This window comes from Cydia strobilella, chromosome 6, assembly GCF_947568885.1.
Source record: "Cydia strobilella chromosome 6, ilCydStro3.1, whole genome shotgun sequence".
Classification (NCBI taxonomy): domain Eukaryota; kingdom Metazoa; phylum Arthropoda; class Insecta; order Lepidoptera; family Tortricidae; genus Cydia; species Cydia strobilella.
The window spans coordinates 11354627-11377223 of record NC_086046.1 but is presented as its reverse complement, the minus strand read 5'-3'; the positions used below and the strand labels follow the sequence as shown (position 1 = coordinate 11377223).

Below are 22597 nucleotides of genomic sequence, written 5' to 3'. Positions count from 1 at the left end.
ACGATTAATACTGGTTTCCAGATACTTGACATTCTAGAACCCCACGGGCTGTTATATTGTATCAGTAAAAAGTTGTATATGGCCTAACGCCAGTGTCGTGTCGGAAGTCGATACATAAAATGGTACGTTTCTTTATTTCTTATATGTTACTTAAAAACTTAATATTTTTGCCATCATAAGGCAGCTGGCATTTTATTTATCGACGATTGCAGGAGTCCAACTCGTGACTTGTTCAAGTATTTAATCGTACGTCTTACTGTTAAACGCTAATTTCAATGTATATCTACTATAATTTTTCATACTTACATTATATTAACGAACGGTAACAGGAATTGCTCATACACCACCTGTTTATATGTATATTTATTAGAAATTTCAAGTAAAACCTTTATAAAACGGCTCGTGCATTAATGAACTTTGAATAAATTATTAAAGTAATGATCGAGTTTTATTTACAGTCCTGTTTATTTGTGTAAATTTGTTTTGTCGTTTGTTTCTAAAGAGTTTGTGGGGGTGTATGGGCAATTATCTATTTTGTATAAACTTGAATGTAAATATATTAATTGTAAAACGGCATGTACTGAAACCTCACGTAAAGTAAAAAAGCAATAGAGCTACTGTTCATATTAAAACTTGAACTGATATATTCCCACAAACAATTTGAATTATAACATTTTAGTTTTCACCCCATTTAGTTTTTACTTACGTCATATAAATTCGTGTAAATCTTCACATACTAACATGTTTTGTATAATACATATCCACTTGACAGTCTGGCGATATTAAGTGTTGCATAAGTCTAGAGTTAAATCTATTTTAAATCCAGCATTTTTTATTACTCGTTATGTACATATTTTAAATACATTTTTAAATAAGGCTTTACTAATGTAATATTCCCAGATTATCAAATCAAGTGGTTGTAATAGTTAGGTTTTCATTTGAATAAAGTTCAGTTTTTAGAGTTCCGTACCCAAAGGGTAAAAACGGAACCCTATAACTAAGACCGCCGTCTGTCTGTCCGTCTGTCACCAGGCTAGACAGTGGTAGACAGTTAAAATGTTCACAGATGATGTATGTATTTCTGTTGCCGCTATAACAACAAATACTAAAAACAGAATAAAATAAATATTTAAGTGGGGCTCCTATACAACAAACGTGATTTTTTGCCGTATTTTGCGTAATGGTACGGAGCCCTTCGTGCGCGAGTCCGTCTCGCACTTGGCCGGTTTTTATAATTTAAAACCACATATTTCCGAAACATGTCGCCATAAAAAAAACAATAGTGAGTTAGACCGTACTGATCTAAATATTTTGAATTTAAAGAAGACTCAATTTCCCTAATTTTGTGAAGTAATTTACATTATTGCATTATCAAGTGAAAATATAAAAAAATATTGTAAGTTAATATTATTCATATTCATAGTTACTGAAATCGCAATTTTTTACAAGAAGAACATTATTGCATCGTTAGTATAGAAAATATGTACTCTTTTTATTCTAGTTCCTTTTGGACGCCAATGACGGATATATTCGCACCGTAGGTCCAACGCCAAATACGGATTAATCCGTCACAGACCACAGAGCAACATAGACCTACGTGCATTCACATAAAGTTCAAGTTCAGTTTTGACACTTCGGTGACGTGGCGTCCGAGTGACAGCTTTTGTGTTTTACACGGCGTCGAAAAGGTTAACAGGCGTATTCGATCTGTTTCCGATATGATACTGATCAGTGTCAAAGGTGACATTTCTTCAACCAATAACGTCACTTTTGACACTGATAGATCAGTATCGTATCGGAAACAGATCGAATAACTAAAATTCGAATACGCCTGTTTTTTTTTTTTGCAAGTGAACTTCAACAACCCAGCCAATGAGATTTATCATGACAGTGGATCTCTTTCTTTCTAAGACAAAGATAAAACATTTATTGCGGACATATTAAGTACATAATAACATAATATGGACCCTGCAAGGGCGCAGCAATCTTACAATTAAATGACATAATAAAACTAGGTATACTACTATAGTTTACATTAAATTATTTCTTATCTACTATATATATAAACGTAAAAGTCCTGACTGACTGACTGACTCACTTAAATCAACGCCCAGCCCAAACCGTTGGATCTAGAGCTGAATTTTTCACAGTGGGTAGATTTTATAACGTTAGTATCCACTAAGAAGGGGTATTTCAAAATTCATCCCCCAAGGGGGTAAAATGGGGTCCAAAGTTTTAATGGGGTTCAAGTTTTATTTCAAGCTATTAATTCGAACCTTAGGTAAAAGATATATTATTAAAAAACAAGAAAACTACTTTCAGCGTTTTTGAAAATTCATCCCCTAAGGTGGTGAAAAAGGGGTTGAAAGTTTGTATGGAGATCAAAAATTTTATCAAATGCTGGACTTAAAACTTTGTATATAGGCATATTATTAGAACACAGGAAAATAAATTTCAGCGTTTTTAAAAATTCAGCCGCTTACAAAAAAAATATTTCGACATTTTTGGAAATTTAACCCCTACGGTTAAACAGGGGTTGAAAGTTTGTCTTGGGATTCAAATTTTATTATAAGCTAGGAACTTGAAACTTTTCACAAAGGTATATAGGGTTATTTCACAAAGGTATATAAGGGTATAGGGTTATATAAAAAAAAAAAACAAGAAAACTAATTTCAGCGTTATTAAAAAATCATCCCCAAAGTGGTGAAAAGAGGGTTGAAAGTTTGTATGGAGATCAAACATTCTATTGAGTACAGGACTTGAATATTTGTATAAAGGTATATTATTAGCATAGAAGAAAAGTAATTTTAGCCAATTTAAAAATTCACCCCTTAAAGGGGTTGAAAGTTTGTATAGGGTTCAAATTTTATTTTAAGCTAGAAATTAGAAACTACGTAAAAAGGTAAATCATTAAAAGAGTAGAAAAGTAATTTTAGCGTTTTTGAAAATTCATACTCCAAGGTGGTGAAAAGGCGGTTGAAAGTTTGTATGGAGATTAAACATTTATTTGAGTGCGGGACTTGAATCTTTGTTTAAGGCATATTATTAGAATACAATAAAAGTAATTTCAGCGTTTTTATAAATTCATCCCGTAAAGTGGTTAAAAGGGGGCTGAAAATTTGTAGGGGTCCTAATTTTATTTTAAGCTAGGTACTTGAAACTATGTGGAAAGATATCTAATTAAAAGGGAAGAAAACTTATTTCAGCATTTTTGGAAATTCATCCCCGAAGGTGGTAAAAACGAGGTTGAAAGTTTGTATGGAGCTCAAACCTTCTTTTGCGTACAGGACTTCAGTCTTTGTATAAAGGCATATTTTTAGAATACAAGAAAAGTAATTTAAGCGTTTTTAAATATTCATCACCTAAAAGGGTTAAAAAGGGGTTGAAAGTTTGAATCCATTACAAATGTTTTGAAACTTCTTAGAAAGGCATTGTAATACAAAAAAAAGTTATTTCAACGTTCTTAATAATTCAACCCCTAAGGGGCTTAAAAAGAGGATGTAGTTTATATGTAGTACAAGTTTTCGTTTAAGCTAGGAACATGAAACTTTGTAAAAGGGCATTATATTATAATAGACGAAAACTGATTGCACCATGTTTGTAAAGTTTGCATCGGGAGCGAACATTTTATTTTAATAGTGGACCTAAGTGTTGAGAAGGATTATATCGAGAACAATTTTTTTCAGTTAGGGTTAGGGACCTGAAACTTAGTACTTTGTGAAAGACAAATTTCATGCGTTGTATAATTATTAACAAATGATTAACCGTCCCTACTGATATCTTTTGCTGCATAATGTTACAAATCCACGCGTACGAAGTCGCGGGCAACAGCTAGTCATATATATTAATTAAACATTCTGACTTCAAACAACTCCTGTAGCGTGTAAAAAGACTTGTCTATTAGAAATACACTAAGCGCTTTTAAAAAAAAAAAATAGGTTTTCTATTTCTTTTATTGGTTGCGGTAGTTTATTGAAGATTTTAATACCATCATGTGTGGTCCGGAGTGAAATATTTTTAAGCTAGAGTAGGTAAGGAAAGGTAGTTATGTTGGCGGAGATTTAACTGTTTTACATGGCGGTCTTTAGCTTGCAGAAAAAAAGAGCTATGTAATTTGACGAAAGTGCAAACTTCAAAAATATAAAAGCAGGTTAGTGTTAGTATTCTCAGGCTTTTAAAATGTGGCCGACAGCTTTCCCTTTGTTTTATATTAGCTAAAATTCGGATGCCCTTTTTTTTGTAAAATGAATAAGGTATTAGCATTCGTACTATTACCTCAAAGGAGTATGCCATAGCGGAGTATGGAATGTGCGTAGGCGGAAGTAGTAGTAGTATGAAAATCTGGATAGTTTATTGCTTACTTTCTGTATGTGGTCTTTCCAATTAACGTTTGTGTCAATTGTTAACCCTAACAAGGGAAATGTGTCTAATATAGTAATTTCTAACATCTCTCGCAGGTCACCCTAGGGGCCTAGTTTTGTTTTCACATTACTGTATTGCTTTACTCATCATTAGGGCCCGGCACCACTGTTTATCATGACAGTGGATAATCTCTTTCTAATAGTAATTTCTAACACTTCTCGCAGGTCACCCTAGGGGCCCAGTTTTATGTTCACACCACTGTATTAGTTTACTCATCATTAGGGCCCAGCACCACTGTTTATCGATACCGTCGATAAATCAACACTTTTTGTTATTTTGTGTCTTTAGTAAATAATACCTCAAACTTTCTGATGAATCATCAAAAACCTTTATAGTTTATATTTTATAACGAGTTGATAAGCTAAGTAGGTATTTGCTCGCAACTTTCTCAAGTGTTAAATTATTTTATTTACATAAATTAACCGCATTGATTGATAATATCGATATCACCTCATCTTATAAAACAAAGTCCCCCACTGCGTCTGTCTGTTTGTATGTTCGCGATAAACTCAAAAATTACTGAACGGATTTTCGTGCGGCTTTCACCTATCAATAGAGTAATCCTTAAGGAAGGTTTAGGTGTATAATTTGTTAAGGTTTACCCGTGCGAAGCCGGGGCGGGTCGCTAAGTATATCAATAAAAGCAGTGCGGTGCACGCAAAATTCCGGGCCCTACTCATCATGTTGACCTGCTGGTTTTTTTTTTTTTTTTTTTCAATGTTAAAATGTTTCAATAAGAAGAAGTAAACTAACAACTCCTGTTCCCTTTTTACTTATAGGATGCTAACGAAGAAATAAAGCGTGAACCACTGGTAAACGGCGAGGATAGCGTGGCCGAAGCTACCAGCCACAAAGAAGCCACTCCTGCCAAACCCGAGGATATAACGCAAAATAATACTAAGACGGATATCGTTAATTCTAATCAGGACGTTATTGTGCAAAGCAACAAGTTCGTGCTAACTCCGGACTACATTCAGCAGAGTAAGTATCTACACCTACTAAACTAGCAATATCTCAACCTGCGGCCCGCCGGGCTCTTTTAGGGTGATCCTGGTACAATACAACCTTGCCATTCGAACGTCACTTTTAAGCAAATACCTATGTAACTCCGTAAAGATGAATACAGTCTAAGGAAAAAAACGTGCCTCGGAAATCAAGAAAAAAAATTGATTCTCGCTTAGATGGCGCCTACGCCTTTAGCCTATTCTCGGCTAGATGGCGTTGACGGTTTCGCTTGTTGTTTAACAATTTTAACACATATCGGTGAAAGTTCATCAGATGATAGAGAATCTAATTTTCGTGATTTTCGAGGCACGTTTTTCCCTTAGACTGTATCCATCTATTACGGAGTTAACCATGGCTCATGGATGTCTTTGACTATGGCTCTTAACTTGTGATAGTAACTAGTGAGTTTTGGTCGTCATTTGACGATATACCAGCTCAGCAAGGGGTGCCCCACTGTCGCGACCGGCGTGTGCGTAAGGCTAGGTTCACACGGCGTTAATTTTTCCCGTATACCGTATACGGGATTTTATCGGCTAGACGGCTATCCCGCATACACGCCGTGTGAACGACTTTGGAAGTTGCCATACAAATTTTGCTAACACTACGGTATTCGATAAAAATCCTGTATAACGGAAAAAATTACGCTGTGTGAACCTAAGTCGATCACGATTGCCGGAGATCAGGGAGCCTAGCCAAAATGACAATCGTTTGCAGACAACGAAACGCTATTGTCTCTTTATCACTCTTCCGTATAAGTTCGTATCACGTGACGTACGTGACCCCCAGTACCTACGTGTACAAATTTATAAGATATTGTTGATTTTTAATTTTAAGTATTGTTATTTATTTTCTTGCCCGATTAAATTTAAGCACTTTAAAACACTGAAAAGGCGCTCCAGCCTGATATTCGAAAAAGAGCATAAAAAAACATTGAAATTCAAGTTACCTAAATGTTATTTTGTTATAATAGACTTATGGCGTTATTCATAAACGCGTTACTGGCCTGAATTAGATATGAATCGTTTGTCTTTATCTGTCATTTTGTCTTATGTATCTGTAAGAAAGGAATAAAACATAATTTAACTAAATCAGGCCCATAAAGTTTTATGAATAAGGGGGTTAAAAGTTCCTAAACAATACTGTCGCTTTACAGCTATCAAAAGCGCGTTAAAGCAGGAGAATCTCAACCCCGAGATCGAGGAGAAGCTCCTTCAGCTGCAGCGCTACCAGGAGAAACAGATGAAGCCGGAGCCGAACGCGATCGCGCACCACCAGCCCGTGCGCGAGCCGCGCGTCGTGGCCGTCGCGGCGCGCGCGCGCACGCCCTCGCCGCCGCCGCCGCCGCCGCGCCGTCGCCCGCCGCGCGCCGGCGACGACGACGACGAGTGGGTGGACAGCAGCCCGCGCAAGCGCATGCGCGGCGGCCGCGCCGCCTCCCCGCCGCCCGCGCCGCCGCCGCCCGCGCCGCTTGCGCCGCGCACCGTCCCGCCCCGTGCCGCTCCGCCCCGCGCGCCCCCACCGCCACCCACACCGCCGCACCCGCCCGCCTCCGCCGCCGACGAGCGCCGGCGCGCCGCCTCGAACCACTCGAGGATGCAGATGCTTCTATTCAAACATAAGGAGATGCTTAAAAAGGATATTATCAAGAAGCGTGGGCTCCTGGAAAAGGAGTTGGGCATCGAAATACAGGTACGAAATATTGATTTACTAGAATTAATCTAATATGTCGCCATTCCATATTGTCTCGCCGCCTCCTCCTGTGGCCATAAGAAAAGGATAGTGAAAAAAGATGCTAGTATTCCAATACAATGGTCAGATACATATAGTATGAATTAACTCAGATGATGTTTTCGGACTCAGGCCCTAATCTGTTAAACAAAAGTCTTTGTTTCTTTTAAGAGCGGTTTTCAGCACGTGCCTAAACAACCATGTCGCTTAAAAAACAACTATCGTGATCGTATTAAGGTTCAAATTTATGTGACAGTTCATTCAGAGAACAATCAGGGTGGTAATATTCTTTGGAGATAAGATAACAAAACGCGTTATCTCCGAATGGGTTGTATTATTTTATTTATTTATTTAAGAAACAAACAGTCTTCTATAGTTATACATAACACTGGAAATTTTCTTAAAGCTAGACTTACAGTTTCCTTAATGAAAATATTTTAACATCATGTTTAATAAAGTTTCTACAGAGTAAAACAGAGCTATTTGTGCAAACAAGAACAAAAACAATGAATTACGAAATTACGAATTACGGATTATGAATTTGAACCATATAAATAGGATGGTAAGTTTGCTTTTTAAACGGGCTTGTTCCCGTTACTTATGTCGGGGCTATTAGCAGTAAGCAGTGTAAACCACTGCATAAAGGAGACAACACTTTTTGTTTAACAGATCAAGGCCCGAGCCCGAAAAAACCATCTGAGATAATTCATACTATTACATAATTTTTCAAACCTGCCCTTATCGTGTGGTAACTTTGTACAGTCAGCAATACCTTTGCATACAAATTTCTATGCAGGGGGGGGTACCCTTTTCCCTGCAGCTGACTGTACATTTTAACTGGATTTGTTTTAGCATACCTATCATCTTATTGTTGTGCCAAAATCGTTCTTGCAGAAGGAGCTATCGGCCGAGCTGGCGCTGCGGACGCGCGCCGAGCGGAGCAAACAAGAGGAGGTCCGCGGCGGCGGCGGCGGCGGCGGCGGCGGCGGCGGCGGCGGCGGAGGCGGAGGCGGCGGAGGCGGAGGCGGCAAGCGGCGCTCCGGCGGCGCGCGCGACAACACGCCGCGCGCCGCCGGCAAGAAGCCGGTCAAGAAGGAGAAGCTGCTGTGCATCTGTCGGACACCTTATGATAACACCAAGTGAGTCGCGCTTTTCCAATTTAGATTACCTACATTTCAGATTAACTTTCCGAGAACATGTATGTATGTATAAACTCTTTATTGTACAAAGACATAGAACACAAATATGGCACAGAAATAGGCAGTACAAAGGCGAACTTATCCCTTTAAGGGATTTCTTCCAGTTAACCTTTGAGTAGATGAGAATTGATGAAGAACGGTAGACAAATATAGCACTGCGTACAATAGACTAGAGGAAAGTCAGTAAATTTATAAAAGAGGGCGAAAATCTAAAACATCATGATCAAGTTACGATAGGTCACGCGATTCTAGTTCGACGCAGTGAATTATTTCATTTATCATTCAATCGAAAGGGTCTTGTATTCAAAACTAGCAGTAACTATGATAAAGTAACTACCTAATCGGCTCATAAGTTCTGTCATATACATAGTATCAAATAAAATCAAAAGTTTAAGTTTATTCCGTATAATTTGTACAGCGTTTGAAAGCTTATAAACTAGAGAATCTAAATGTATAACATTTATTCAAAATGACCGCCATAATTATCTACACAGGCTTGAAGTCTTCGTGGCCAGTCGTCAATGGATTCACGCACCACTTTCATGTCGATATTGGCCACTGCCGTAGCAAGAGATTTTTTCAGCGAGTCTAGATTTGCATGAGGTTTTGAGCACACCTTTTCCTCTAAATACTGCCATATTTTATAGTCTAAAGGATTAAGATCTGGGCTAGAGGAGGGCCAATCTTCATGCCGTATAAAGTCGATTTTATTGGAGGCGAGCCAGGCTTTTGTAGACTTTGCCTTATGGGCTGGAGCAGAGTCCTGCTGGAAAACCCAATGCTGGTTTAGAAACATCGTATGGGATAGTGGTTTCACAATATTAGTCAACACCGTGTCTTGGTACACTTTGGCACTAGTTTTTACTCCTTTCTCACAAAAATGCATACTAGTGACGCCCGCATAAGAAACTCCCAGCCAAACCATCACAGATGAAGGGTGATGACCTCTTTGAATACGGGGAATGCTATTAGACGCTTCTTTACTATTGCGAGCGTACACTCTATCATTTTGTTTATTACAGTTTTCTTCTATGTCAAAAATTTTCTCGTCCGAAAACAGTATACAACGGTGCTTATTTTTAGCGTACTTCTTCAATAAAGCTTTAGATCCTTTAAGCCTTAAAGCTTTAAGCCGACCATTGAGAAGATGGCCAGTTTTTCGTTTATAAGCACGAAGTCTCAGGTCTTGATTAAGCACTCTTTTCACCGTGTTTTTGCTCAAACCCATCTGGAGGGCCATAACTTTTTGTTTCCTAGCGGGATTTCTGGCAATGCGTGCCCTAATTGCTTGTACAACCGCTGGAGTCCTAGCTGTACGCGGACGACCGCTTCTTTTCTTGTCATTTAAACTAGAGACCTCACTGTATCTTTCTATGGTACGATACACAAATCTTAGAGAATTTTAAATTTTCAAGTAGCTTAAAAATTTTCGTCGGCGAGTGATCACAACGATATAGTGCAATTATTGCGGTACGGCTATCTTTAAGCGTCCACTCCATGTTGAAGAAAACAGAAAATTGCAAAATTATACTACTCAAATATTTAATAAAGATTCGAAATTCAAATGCAGAACGGTTTTTGTTTTAGGAGTTCCAAATTTAAATTTTAAAGGCCAGTGACAGAACTTATGAGCCGACTAGGTATATAAGACAATAAGTATGATTGTACTGAATGGGGTTGGCCGGTCGAAATAGTTAGCAGATGGCGCCAGCATAGCTTGCCCTGTCAATCCCTAGAATTGTGTTAAATTTTTGTTTTTTTAATGCCCTGGATGCCAGCCCTTTAAGCCAAATCTCATAGAAAAAGGGGCAAGCTATGATGGCGCCATCTCTGCAAACCTTTGACAGTTGCCAACCCAATTGACAGATTTGTCTAATAACCTTAATCCTCATAAGTCGTTGGTCGTAACGCATATGACGGCACTGATGGCAAAGTTTTACAATTGCAGCCATAACCCTTTTAACTTTACAGCTCGTGCTTGATGGAATTTACGGAAGTTTTGCCATTAAAAACTCTAAAATCATCAAGTTCCTTCTTCGACTGTATCTTGTATAATGTGCAGATTTTACGTGGGCTGCGAACACTGTAGCAACTGGTTCCACGGCGACTGCGTGGGCGTGACGGAGGAAATGAGCAAGACCATGGAGGAGTACGTGTGCCCCGACTGCCGGCGCGCCGAGGAGACGCAGGAGCTCTACTGCCTGTGTCGGCAGCCCTACGACAACTCGCAGTGAGTCGCACACTATTTTATTGATTTATTGTATTAATTTGGAGATCCAACAGCTGTGACATTAACATAAAAATATAGGAACTCACAGGTAAAACATGATACTAAACTAATAGGTACTATACTAAGGTCACGCACTATCGCAGCCACATATGTGAACAAAGCGAATACAAATGATACCTAATAAGGATAATTTGGAAGTAACTAAAATACATTAAAGTATTATTTTATTGGAAAGATCTAGCTTTTGCCTGCGTTCTCGTCCGATAACATCACTCTGTAGTTTCAGTTAAATTTGAGGAAAGTTTGATAAGTTTTCACCTCACAGTGCCCGCGTCAAAAGTCTGTTGGTTCAAAAAAATAAAAACATTTAAACCTTTTAAATTTTGTATTTATTCCGCGTTACGCTAGAATTTTCATATGCATTGATAAACTTAAGAGTTGATTGTAATATTGTCAATACCTACTGTATATCTATACATATAATAAAACAAAGTCCCCCGCCGCGTCTGTCTGTATGTTCGCGATAAACTCGAAAACGACTGAACGGATTTTCATGCGGTTTTCATCTACCAATATAGCGATTGTTGAGGAAGGTATGGGGTAGGTATGTAATTTATTAAGGTTTACCCGTGCGAAGCCGGAGCGGGTCGCTGATCGAGCGGGTGAATGTATAATTATAATACTGTTATGGTGTTAAACATCTATTCTTTGCTCAATAAGATTTTCTTATTTTTCAGGTTTTATATTTGCTGCGATCGGTGTCAAGATTGGTTTCATGGACGTTGTGTGGGAATTTTACAATCGGAAGCGGACAACATTGATGAATACATTTGTCCAAATTGCCAAAAGAATAATTCGGTCAATTACGCTAATATGAAAGAACTCACCATGAAAGACTTTGAAAACTTAAAGAGGCTTATAAAGCAAATACAGTTACATAAAAATGCGTGGCCGTTTATGGAACCTGTGGATCCTAGAGAAGCACCTACCTACTATAAAATTATAAAGGAACCTATGGGTATGTAATATTAGTTTTGTAATTATCACACTTAGAAAATAGGTATGACTTTTTATAGAGCTCAATTGAGTCGCTTAACTTCAAACTCTGGTAAATCCAACTGTCCGATTTTCCAATTTTGTTATTAAGTTATTTTCCTAAGAGGGTCGAATGGGTTTATCCCAGTTTGAAGTTACAATAGATTGATAAAAATGGATGTCAAAATATCCTGCATGTCTGCTTGATCGTTTTCTCACTCACTCACTCTTGTACTTGTCAACCAGTTGTCGCCAACGGTTACACTTTATCTCTTGATGTAGTGCAGCGCTAACGGTTTAGCCCAGCTGTTCTTGCGCTGTCCTCGTAATTCCCGATTGAAAGTTATTTTTTTTATGTTTAAAGTTATTAACTTCTACATAACGCTTAACCATTTGGACGCCAATGACGGATATATCGGCACCGCAGGTCCAACGCCAAAGACTGATTAATCCGTCATAGACCACAGAGTAACATAGACCTACGAGCATGTGCATAAAGTTCAATTTCAGTTATGACACTTCGGTGACGTGGCGTCCGAGTGACAGCTTTTGTGTTTGACACGGCGTCGAAAAGGCTAACAAGGCTAAATTGGTTGTACATAAATATGTGTCCCTGTCCTGAGAGAATCAGGGCTACCGCATTTAATTTCGCCGCTAGGGTCGCTAGTGTAGATGGCGGTCTTTCATAATGTCAAATGCATAGAAGTTTTGGGGGTTTCAAGTTTTTTTTTCGGGAATTTTCACTCCTTATTCATAATTGTGGTAAATATTTGTCAATCTTTGATTAATCATCGTAAATAATAGATATAGCTCAATAAATGTTAGTGGTTTAAAACAAGTGCCAGCTAAAATATATGCAAAATTAAACAGGTTGAAAAAATTGCACATTTAGACTTTGTGTATATTAGAACGTATTGATTTTATAAAAATAACCATATAAGAATTTTAAGATTTGTTTTTCTGGACCTACATCTACAGTGGCGCCAACTGGTGAGCACAAAAACGGTAGCCCTCATTGAAAACAATATCTGGAGTTTTTTTTTTTTTTTTCCTGGACAAGCTTGACTAGCGCGACACAATGATAATACCATTAATAGCTTTTTTCTTTGTTTCAGATTTACAAACAGTGGAACGAAAAGTGAATGAACAGACTTACAGTATGTTGAGTGAATTCATTGGTGACATGACTAAAATATTTGACAATTGTCGGTACTTTAATCCTAAAGACTCGGAATTCTATCGTTGTGCAGAAGGTTTAGAAGCATTTTTTGCACAAAAAATTAAGTACTTTCGTGAAAAATTATTTGAAACAACGCAATGATAATAGTGCCAGTGTACAGTGACTAAAATAAGGATTAATGATGTTAATATAATGCAGTGGTAGAACTGAAGATAATTTGTGTATTTGTATTATTCTACATGATCTGTAACACTTGTAAATTGTAAAGTATGTGATGAAATTACAAAGAATAATTTATATAAATAATTTTACAGGTATCTAACGAGTAGGTACAGCATTGTTTCATGTTAGGTATTTATTGTATTTATTACATGCATTATACTTTGAAGCTGATTCTCTTTAGATATAAACGATAGCAGAGAAAATATTGCAATGTATACAGTTCGTCAGATACCTTTTATGTTAGCTAAAAATAGAAAAAGCTATTTTAGTTATTCTAGTTGTACTTAGGATAAGTAAACCTACCTTGTATGTAAGTAATAAATTTTTAATAATATACATCTTGATGATGCTTTTCAATATTGTTTTTTTATCGATAGGCAAGTATGTTTCTCTCAAAACCCTAGCCTAGACCAAAGCTAAGTGTATGAGATTGTATGGGTAGTGGGAGTGGGTAAACCATGTCGATGTTACAAAAGGCAAACGGCGATTATAGGTTACAAACCTTTTATAAAACGCGACCCAGGTGGCATTCACTTTTTCATATTTGAAAGAAGAAAGAAAGAAAGAAAATACATTTATTTAACGCCACAACAGATTACATATATGAAAAAAAAGGAAACATACAGACAAAAAACATTGGACGCTAAAATAGGACCCCACTCAGCATAATGCCGCGGTAATCCGCGGCGCTGGTTTTCAGTGGGGACCTGACTTAAAACTATGAGTTGGTGGCGACACATTTGAGTTATTAGAATTATATTTTTTCTGTGAATTAATTTTATTTTCCATCTTTATTGGCTCAAAGGGTTACCTTTGACCGCCAAGCAGCACACTTGGCAGCTGTTCATCGGTGGAGGCTAATAAAAAAAAAAATGTGGCTAGCCTGCAAAGGATTTAAAAAAAAAGGATCAAAATCAATTTATAAAAATGCAATGCTTACATATAAATATATACTGTGCCACGATTTAAAACAAGAATACAACCGACTCCTTATTTATGTAACTATTTCTGGTATTGAACATTAAAAACAGTTTACTATACTGATATTATAATATCTCAGTTGTTACCAACTCATTTTGGTGTTCAATTCACTGTAAAAAAAACTCCAATATGCTCGGAAATGTTCACCTAATTGTAGTAAAAATAGTACGGGAAGTTCTTTATTGTAAACTCAAATTCAAATCATTAAATCCTGTTGTACCGGTCGGGAAGTAAAAAACAATACAATAAACTTATTACTGTACTACCTTTTGCCCGCGACATCGTCTGCGTAGTTAGTAATTTGGGTAGGTAACATATTTGATCCAATCTGCTTTTTATCGATTCCCCGTACAAATTTGGACACTCCCCCCCCCCCCCCCCTTAAAGGATTTAAGCGTGAAGAGGTAATAGACAGACTTTCGCATTTATAATATCAGGTATGGATTGTTTTTAGGGTTCCGTACCCTATTACTAAGACTCCACTGTCCGTCTGTCTGTCTTATCTTATCTTATCTTATAATTTCGGGGGCCCTTATGGATACACTTCGACCCATTGGGATCTTTTGTGCAGTTACCCCCTAGGAAAGATCCGTCCGCTACTCGAGAGCTTTCCCCGCCATCTCCATATGATGATGATGGACCTTATGGGTAGCGTTTTGAATTCCTTTGGTTCCAGATAGCCTGTTCCAAAGTCCTTCATTCTTTGTCTGGCGAGTGCGTGACATTCACACATAAGGTGTTATAGCTCTTCCTCTTCGCCACACATACGACAATCGGTGTTGTCAGCGTGCCCCAGCTTGGCCAGGATTCCTTTGACCCCGTAATGGCCAGTAAACACCCCCGTTATTATTTGGAGTTGCCGTTTGCTAAGTTTCCAAAGCTTTTTGCTCCAACCAGAGTCTACCCCTTGTATAAAGAGCTTTGAGTGCTTTAGACCCATCAGACTGTCCCATTCTTCTTGGTGTTTGGTCTTAGTAAGGTATTTGATAGCCGTTGTGATGATTCCCTGTGAACCCCACGAATGGTTCCGGACCTATAAGGTTGTTTGCAGATCCGGCTCAGGCAAGTTCATCTGCATTTTCATTGCCTATGAATCCCTCGTGCCCTGGGATCCATACCAGTTGCACTTTGTTTTGCCTTCCAAGTTTGTTCAGAGCTTGGATGCCATTGTATACCAGTCTAGAGTCCACTCTGGGCGCCTTAAGCGCTTTGAGCGCAGCTTGACTGTCGCTGAGTATATAGATATTCTTCCCTTGGGTTTGCCTAAGTATATTCTCATGTACACAGGCAATTATAGCGTATGTCTCGGCTTGGAAGACAGTGGCGTAATTGACCATCCTTATGCTACTACTAAAGTCATTTTAACCCCACGTTTTGCCATATGCCGTTCTACACATTCCAAACACCCTCAGTGCCTTGGTTATGGTAGTTTCGACATGCTTTTTCCAGTTCAGTTCTTTATCTAGTGTTAAACCTAGATATTTCACTTCATCGGACATTTCCAGTACCCTTCCATACAGCTTCAGCTGCTTCATGCCGTTAAGGGTCTTTTTCCTGGTAAACGGTACTACTACTGTTTTGCCAGGATTGATGGAGAGTTGATGATGGTTGCACCACCTCTCCACTTGCTTCAGTGCTGTATTCATGATTTCCGATACCGTGCCCGGGAATTTCCCGTTTACAAGAATCACTAAATCATCTGCATACCCTACCGTGTATATTGGGCCTTTGTTTAGTTCTTCCAGCAGTGAGTTCACTACCAGGCTCCAGAGAGTCGGTGAAAGAACCCCCCCCCCTGTGGGCAACCCTTCGTGGCCGTGGCTAATATTTCAACTCCCATGAGGATGGACTTTATTAGTCGGCTATTTAGCATAGTACCAATCCATCTACAGATTGTCGGTTCTATGCCATGTTTAGATGCTGCAATGCTGATTGCCTGATACGTGGTGCGGTCAAATGCCCCCTCCACGTCTAGAAAAGCGGCTAGGCTGTCTGTCTGTCACCAGGCTGTATCTCATGAACCGTACTAAAAAAAAACCGGAATAAAATAAATATTTAAGTGGGACTCCCATACAACAAACGCGAATTTTTTGCCGTTTTTGCGTAATGGACTAATGGTACGGAACCCTTCGTGCGTGAGTCCGACTCGCACTTTGCCGGTTTTTACTTTTTATTAAAAATATGTATCCACTACAAGACCAGCGGGCGCAGCATGGTTAAATTTTTTACCGCCTGTCACTTTCGCACTTGCTTATTATTTCACTAATATCTTTAAAGTGCATAGCAGAGTAGAGTAAAATCGGAGCAAGCAAGCAAGCAGCATAAAACACGAGTACAATTCAAATAGGGTAATCAGAATCCCAATAGTTCTAATGTTACAAAACCTGAAGGTTTACATTTTTAACGGTGCTAGGCAATGCCGGGAGGCCTAGATATCCTCGAAGGTAAGAAGAAAATACCATCCGGGGCGCTCATTGCAATCAGCGATGATAAGGCTGGCTATGATAAAGACCTTTAAAATTATCTATTTTAATTTTGTTTACGACAAACTTGATGACACTCTTTGCAGTGTCATCAACACTGCAAATATTTGTGCAATTTGATTCCGCTAAGTAAGACAAGATAAGAGTGCATCTATGAGTGCGTAGACAAAACATACGACACGACCTATGCGTGAAATTCATCAGCTACAAGAAGGACCCAAATCACGACATCAAACATTACATTACTCATGTGTTTATTTTAAATAATATTTGGAGCAAACTGTGTACAGAGCGTGGCGTGGCGATATTACCCGAAATTCCCCTGATGTGACAATTATTATTCCAAGAAAATGGATCAGTCGAAAGCTGCAAGCGGTGGATTCAACTTACTTGGTACTAACATACCTGCTCTTATAATAGGTACTATCTCTGTATACCAAATTGAAAGCAATAATAGTTATTTGTGCAACAAGAGAGGAAAGTTGGTTTTTCTTGCGAGTATTTATTTTGAGTCCCGAGAAAGCGAAAGACTCAAAAACATGAGATGTAAAATAACTTTGCTCTCGTGTTGCACACATAATTTTTCACCTCAGTAGTGAGAACATATTAAAGGTTAAAATTTATTTCGAATTACACAGAATAAACAGAAAAAAAAAGTATTATAATATGTACGATACGATAAGATACGATACGAGATGAGACCGGACCGGACCGGACCGAACCGTAGTATGAAGTTCATGGCCTTCACAAAATTAAAAAGCTACATTGTTTCACTCCCTGGAGTGAGGAAAGTCGCACTTTCCTCACTCCAGGGAGTGACGAAAGTAGGCTTGTTCGAGCTGCTGAGGTGAAAAAATACTTACTTTACTGTTATGGTTTTGTTATATTCATTCCACTCTTTAAAACTTTTTTTTACATAATATTAGGTCTACTTGGGCGGTTTACAAGTTTTTTTTTGTTTGATATCTTGCAATCAATAAAAAAAAATTATACAAGAAACCAAACAAAAAACCGGCCAAGTGCGAGTCGGACTCGCGCACCGAGGGTTCCGTACATTGCATAATTTTAACAATGTATTATTATTATTTTTTTAATGTGAAACGTGAGTGAAGTTACGATTTATGACGTATTAAAAAAAACTACTTACTAGATCTCGTTCAAACCAATTTTTGGTGGAAGTTTGCATGGTAATGTACATCATATATTTATTTCAGTTTTATCATTTTCTTATTTTAGAAGTTACAGGGGGTTAGTCAGTTTAGGAGTTACACACATTTTACCATTTTTTGAAAGTGTCTCTCGCGCAAATTATTCAGTTTAGAAAGAAATGATATTAAAAACGTCAATATCATTTTTGAAGACCTATCCATAGATACCCCACACGCATGGGTTTAATGAAAAAAAATTTTTTTTTAAGTTTCAGTTCCCAGTTTTTTTTTTTCTAATTTTGTGTGAAAATCTTAATGCGGTTCACACAATACATCTACTTACCAAGTTTCAACAGTATAGTTCTTATATTTTCAGAGAAAAGTGGCTGTGACATACGGACGGACGGACAGACAGACAGACATGACGAATCTATAAGGGTTCCGTTTATTGCCATTTGGCTACGGAACCCTAAAAATGGACTTGTAAACTGACCAAGTAGACCTAATATTATTTGGGACGAAAGTACACGTATGGATGCATATGTAGTTGTGCACGCACACATACATACTTAGTTTCAGATTGAGATTAGAGATAGATGTTAGAGATAGCGCTTTCAAATGAGTTTTAATAAAATGCTTCAAGAGGGCTCTCTTTACCTATTATACTTACTTTTCTCTTTGGGATGGAGTGAGATATAATAGTAAGATAAACGATCTTAAAAGACCGTCGTGTATGATCGTGCGAAAACTGCTTAATAAAATCAAAGATTATAGTCTGCCAAACAACTTTGTCAGTACGAAAAGGCGCGAAATTCAAATGGTACAATAACATTTTTTAAATTTGCTACTTTTTTCTACTGACGGAATCGGCTTGACAGTATATCATCATCTTCCTCGCGTTATGCCACGGCTCATAGGAGCCTGGGGTCCGCTTGACAACTAATCCTAAGAATTGACGTAGGCACTAGTTTTTACGAAAGCGACTGCCATCTGACCTTCCAACCTAGAGGGGGAACTAGACCTTGTTAGGATTAGTCCGGTTTCATTACGATGTATGATAATAATTGATAGTCCAAATACCCTTACAAAACCCTTATCATCCCCTCACCGACACCTTGCACATCGCTTATAAGGGTTAGTTAGCCTTATAAAGGGCTTCCTTTTAGCATATAAGCGTGCTAATTTTAAATCGTCTACCTTGTTCATAAAACACACATTAATTACGTTCATTAATTACTTCGAATCCGAGCGATCGTCGGCGGCGGCGTTCTTTGATAGATATAATATACTGAGTAATATACTAATCCTGTCTCTTTCACGCAAGGCTGAACTACGACATTACTAAAGGGAAAGCTTTTAAAAAGCGCTTAATGATAAGGGTAACCCGTATTATAGGGCATGCCTTTTTGGCTGCCAATTCCAAATTCGCTCCAGACTACGCAGCGCGAAGCTGCGAACGCGAGTGTGGAGTCGATTTCCCTGATTAGCGAACTAGACTCCACACCACTCCACACTCGCATTCGAGGCTTCGCGCCGCGATTCGCGCACGAGTGTGTAGGGCCCTCAATACCAATGTCTTCAGTAGTCCTTTATCATTTTCGTAGTACTTTAAGTAAAATGCGTCTCTTCCAGATATTTAGTCATAAAATTAAAATTCTAAAAATTCTTTTATTTGCATCAAATATGGTACAACAAGGTGATATTGGAAAGGTTTTCCCGTACAGTGACATATTTTGCTGGTTAAGCATGCAAATGTTATCTTAAAGCTATATCCAATAAACGTCCATTCTCATTTATGTTGATTTCATTAATATATTTTTCAGAGACAAATCCTGTAATATTCTCGTAGTGTTAAGTCGCTCCAGACTACGCGACGCGAAGCCGCGAACGCTAGTGTGGAGTAGTTTCTCTGATAAGCGAAACGACACTCCACACTCGCGTTCGCAGCTTCGCGCACGAGTGTGGAGGGCACTTTACGCTGGGCCATGGTGTACAGAGGGCCTACCGCGAAAACCAAAATTCGCAAATTGCGGGGATCTTTCTCTTTTACTCCAATGAAGGCGTAATAAGAGTGACAGAGTAAGATGCCCGCAATTTGCGAACTTCGATTTTCGCTGTTATAGCCCAGGGGGCCTACCGCGAAAACCGAAATTCGCAAATTGCGGGGATCTTTCTCTTTTACTCCAATGAAGGCGTAATAAGATTAACAGAGAAAGATGCCCGCAATTTGCAAACTTCGATTTTCGCGGTTATAGCCCAGGAGTCTTTATACGTTTTGCAGTTTCAAATGTTTCAATGCTACCAACATAGGTAATATACACATCTCCATAGACAATTTGATTTTTTCATCTGACTAGCAATTATTTGACTGAATGAATTTTAGTAGAGGTTATGTTTACTGGATAATTTTGTCGAGTCAGGTACATCGTTAATAGTGTAAAACTAATAATTCAGATACTAAGCACAACGCGAAAATAACATAATGTTGGTGACACTAAAGACTTTGCAACAACAAACGTTTCAAGTAGAGATCGATCCAGAAGAAAGCGTCAAAGCACTGAAACTAAAAATTGAAGTTGAAAAAGGTAAAGACTATGCTGCCGATCATCAAAGACTTATCTACGCTGGAAAGATTCTGTTGGACCATAACAAGCTTGTTAGCTATAACATAGACGAAAAGAAATTTATTGTTATTATGGTAACAAAACCTAAGGCGTCTGAAGTTCAAGCGTCATCTACTTCTGCTCCTGAGGCCGGTGAAAGTGCGTCTACAGAAAGTGGTGACAGTAAAGACAAAACTGCCGCTGAAGAACCGCCTAAACCTGCGACTGCCGCGGAAGCCGAACATGCAGCCGAAGTGCCTGCCGCAGTCGCAGCCAACGAGCCTGACTTCGAGTCCACCGTGCAGAGCATCATGGACATGGGATATAACCGACAACAAGTAGAGCAAGCGCTGCGCGCTTCCTTTAATAATCGTGAACGAGCAGTGGAATACTTAATAACAGGTATCCCTGAAGAACTACTTCAGGAGCAAGATGTGGATGAGGGGTCTGATGAAGACCCATTAGCGTTTCTTCGCGACCAACCTCAGTTTCAACAAATGCGAGCTGTTATTCAACAGAATCCTAACTTATTGAATGCTGTGTTACAACAGATTGGTCAGACAAATCCTGCACTGCTGCAAGCTATTAGTCAGCATCAACAGGCCTTTGTTAGAATGTTAAATGAACCTGGTAATGCTAGTTCTGGTGCAGCTGCTGCTGTTGAAGACAGTGCTGCAGAGGCCCCCCAGGCGCAGCCCCCCAACGTCATCCAAGTGTCACCGCAAGACAAAGAGGCAATTGAAAGACTAAAAGCACTAGGATTTCCGGAAGATATGGTCATTCAAGCATATTTTGCCTGTGAAAAGAATGAAAATCTAGCAGCTAACTTCTTGCTGTCCCAGAATTTTGATGACTAACATAATTGACAAATGATATTATACAAAAGTGTATTACAAATGTTGTCGATCTATGTCAATAGCCTAACTAATAGTTCATTGCTTGTATATTTCAAGTGTATTTTTACACTGAGTTTCACAACAATTTGTCATCATTTATGTCTAATAAATTTCTTATTGTTCACTCATTTAGTGCTTTTTTTTAAATAATACAATTTGACAGGCAAATGATATTTTATGGCACATGGCATAAAAAGAAGCCTTTTTTAGTCCCTCCCTTGTATATAAAACACTAAAACAATAGTTTTCATACATTCAAATTTTCACAAACTAGTTCTGGGTTTGATGACGGTCAATGACTCAGATTTGTTTAAAATTAGTATCCTATCAACATACCAGTGACAATTGAAAGAACTATTTATATTCAGGAATGACCAGTCATTCGCATCTATTTTTGTCGAAAAGTCAGTAAAGTCACTAATACCACCCTAAAATAAGTTTCCAAGTGCCAACCATGGTTAGGGTGCCTGGTATAAGTCTATGTATTATATTATAATATTGAAAAGTTGAGCAAAAACAAAGCCACAAAGTATATAATATAGGTACAGTCAAGTATTCAATATAGAGACGGAAAACGAAAATATGTACACCTTAATGTACAGGCAATAAGGTCGTGTACCCATATTTATGGCACTTTGTCCGTGTCGATATTTAATACCTTGACTGTACCCTAGTCTAGTCAATAAAGGCTTAGACCTCCAGCATAATTATTTTATCCCAGATTAGATATCATGTTTAATTAATAATTATAATGGAAGTAGTACCTACGATAAGGGTTGTGTTGTAGGTACATTTTTTATTATTGTTTGCCTTCATTGTGATAGATATCAGTCCATTACGCTTGATTCTGCTTATAATTGAGTCATTCTATGTAAGCAATGTATGGGAAAATGAGACAAATTAATAAAGTTTTCAAACCTGTGTTACATGATACATCTGTAGGTGTATTCACCTCTCTCCCCCCCGCCCTCGAATGTCAGGTGGACCAATTACACAGCGCCATAAACAGAACTACCTCGCTGAAAGCGTTACTATGTAGTAGGACTGGAGTTTTCTACCAGTAGGTAAGTACAAAATATGACTTAATGTATCGGTCCAGTCAGGGCAATGTTAAAAAAAAGTTCTTTTTAGCACACACATCATCAAATAATTAATGTAGAAGTAATCATGAGTGATATGATATGTGTTCTTGCCAAGGCTATTTTGAGTATTTTTCCAGCCACTATCAGGAAACCCCTAAACCCTAAAATTGCGTACCTGTACCTACACACCAAAACGCGGGCGCCCACCACAGAGGAACAAAAGGAAGGCAAGCTTAGCACACTGGATCCGATTCGCACGTCGCTCTAATGTGTGAGCGGGATGTCGCTATAATACGCTTACGCGCATAGCGTTTAGCGTTGTCTCGCTCAAACATCGGAGCGACGTGTGAATCGGATCCAGTGTGCTAAGCACCGAAACCTCA

The 22597-nt window shown here is 38.5% G+C and overlaps 2 protein-coding genes across 2 annotated transcripts in view; both read left to right on the top strand.

The window, feature by feature from the left end:
- The window catches only part of LOC134742126 (nucleosome-remodeling factor subunit NURF301), a 30211-nt gene extending 16833 nt beyond the window's left edge, over positions 1-13378 (top strand). Inside the window, exons 13-18 of the mRNA XM_063675088.1 lie at positions 5202-5403; positions 6581-7116; positions 8050-8294; positions 10417-10584; positions 11322-11602; positions 12735-13378. Of these exons, the coding sequence (XP_063531158.1) occupies positions 5202-5403; positions 6581-7116; positions 8050-8294; positions 10417-10584; positions 11322-11602; positions 12735-12940 (1638 nt within the window). The 3' untranslated portion in view covers positions 12941-13378. The remainder of the gene's footprint in view (positions 1-5201; positions 5404-6580; positions 7117-8049; positions 8295-10416; positions 10585-11321; positions 11603-12734) is intronic.
- Positions 13379-19989: 6611 nt separating this feature from the next.
- On the top strand, positions 19990-21260 carry LOC134742099 (UV excision repair protein RAD23 homolog A). Its single transcript, XM_063675039.1, has one exon. It carries the CDS (start codon positions 20116-20118, stop codon positions 21091-21093), a length of 978 nt encoding a protein of 325 aa, XP_063531109.1. The 5' UTR covers positions 19990-20115; the 3' UTR covers positions 21094-21260.
- The last annotated feature ends 1337 nt before the right edge of the window (positions 21261-22597 follow it).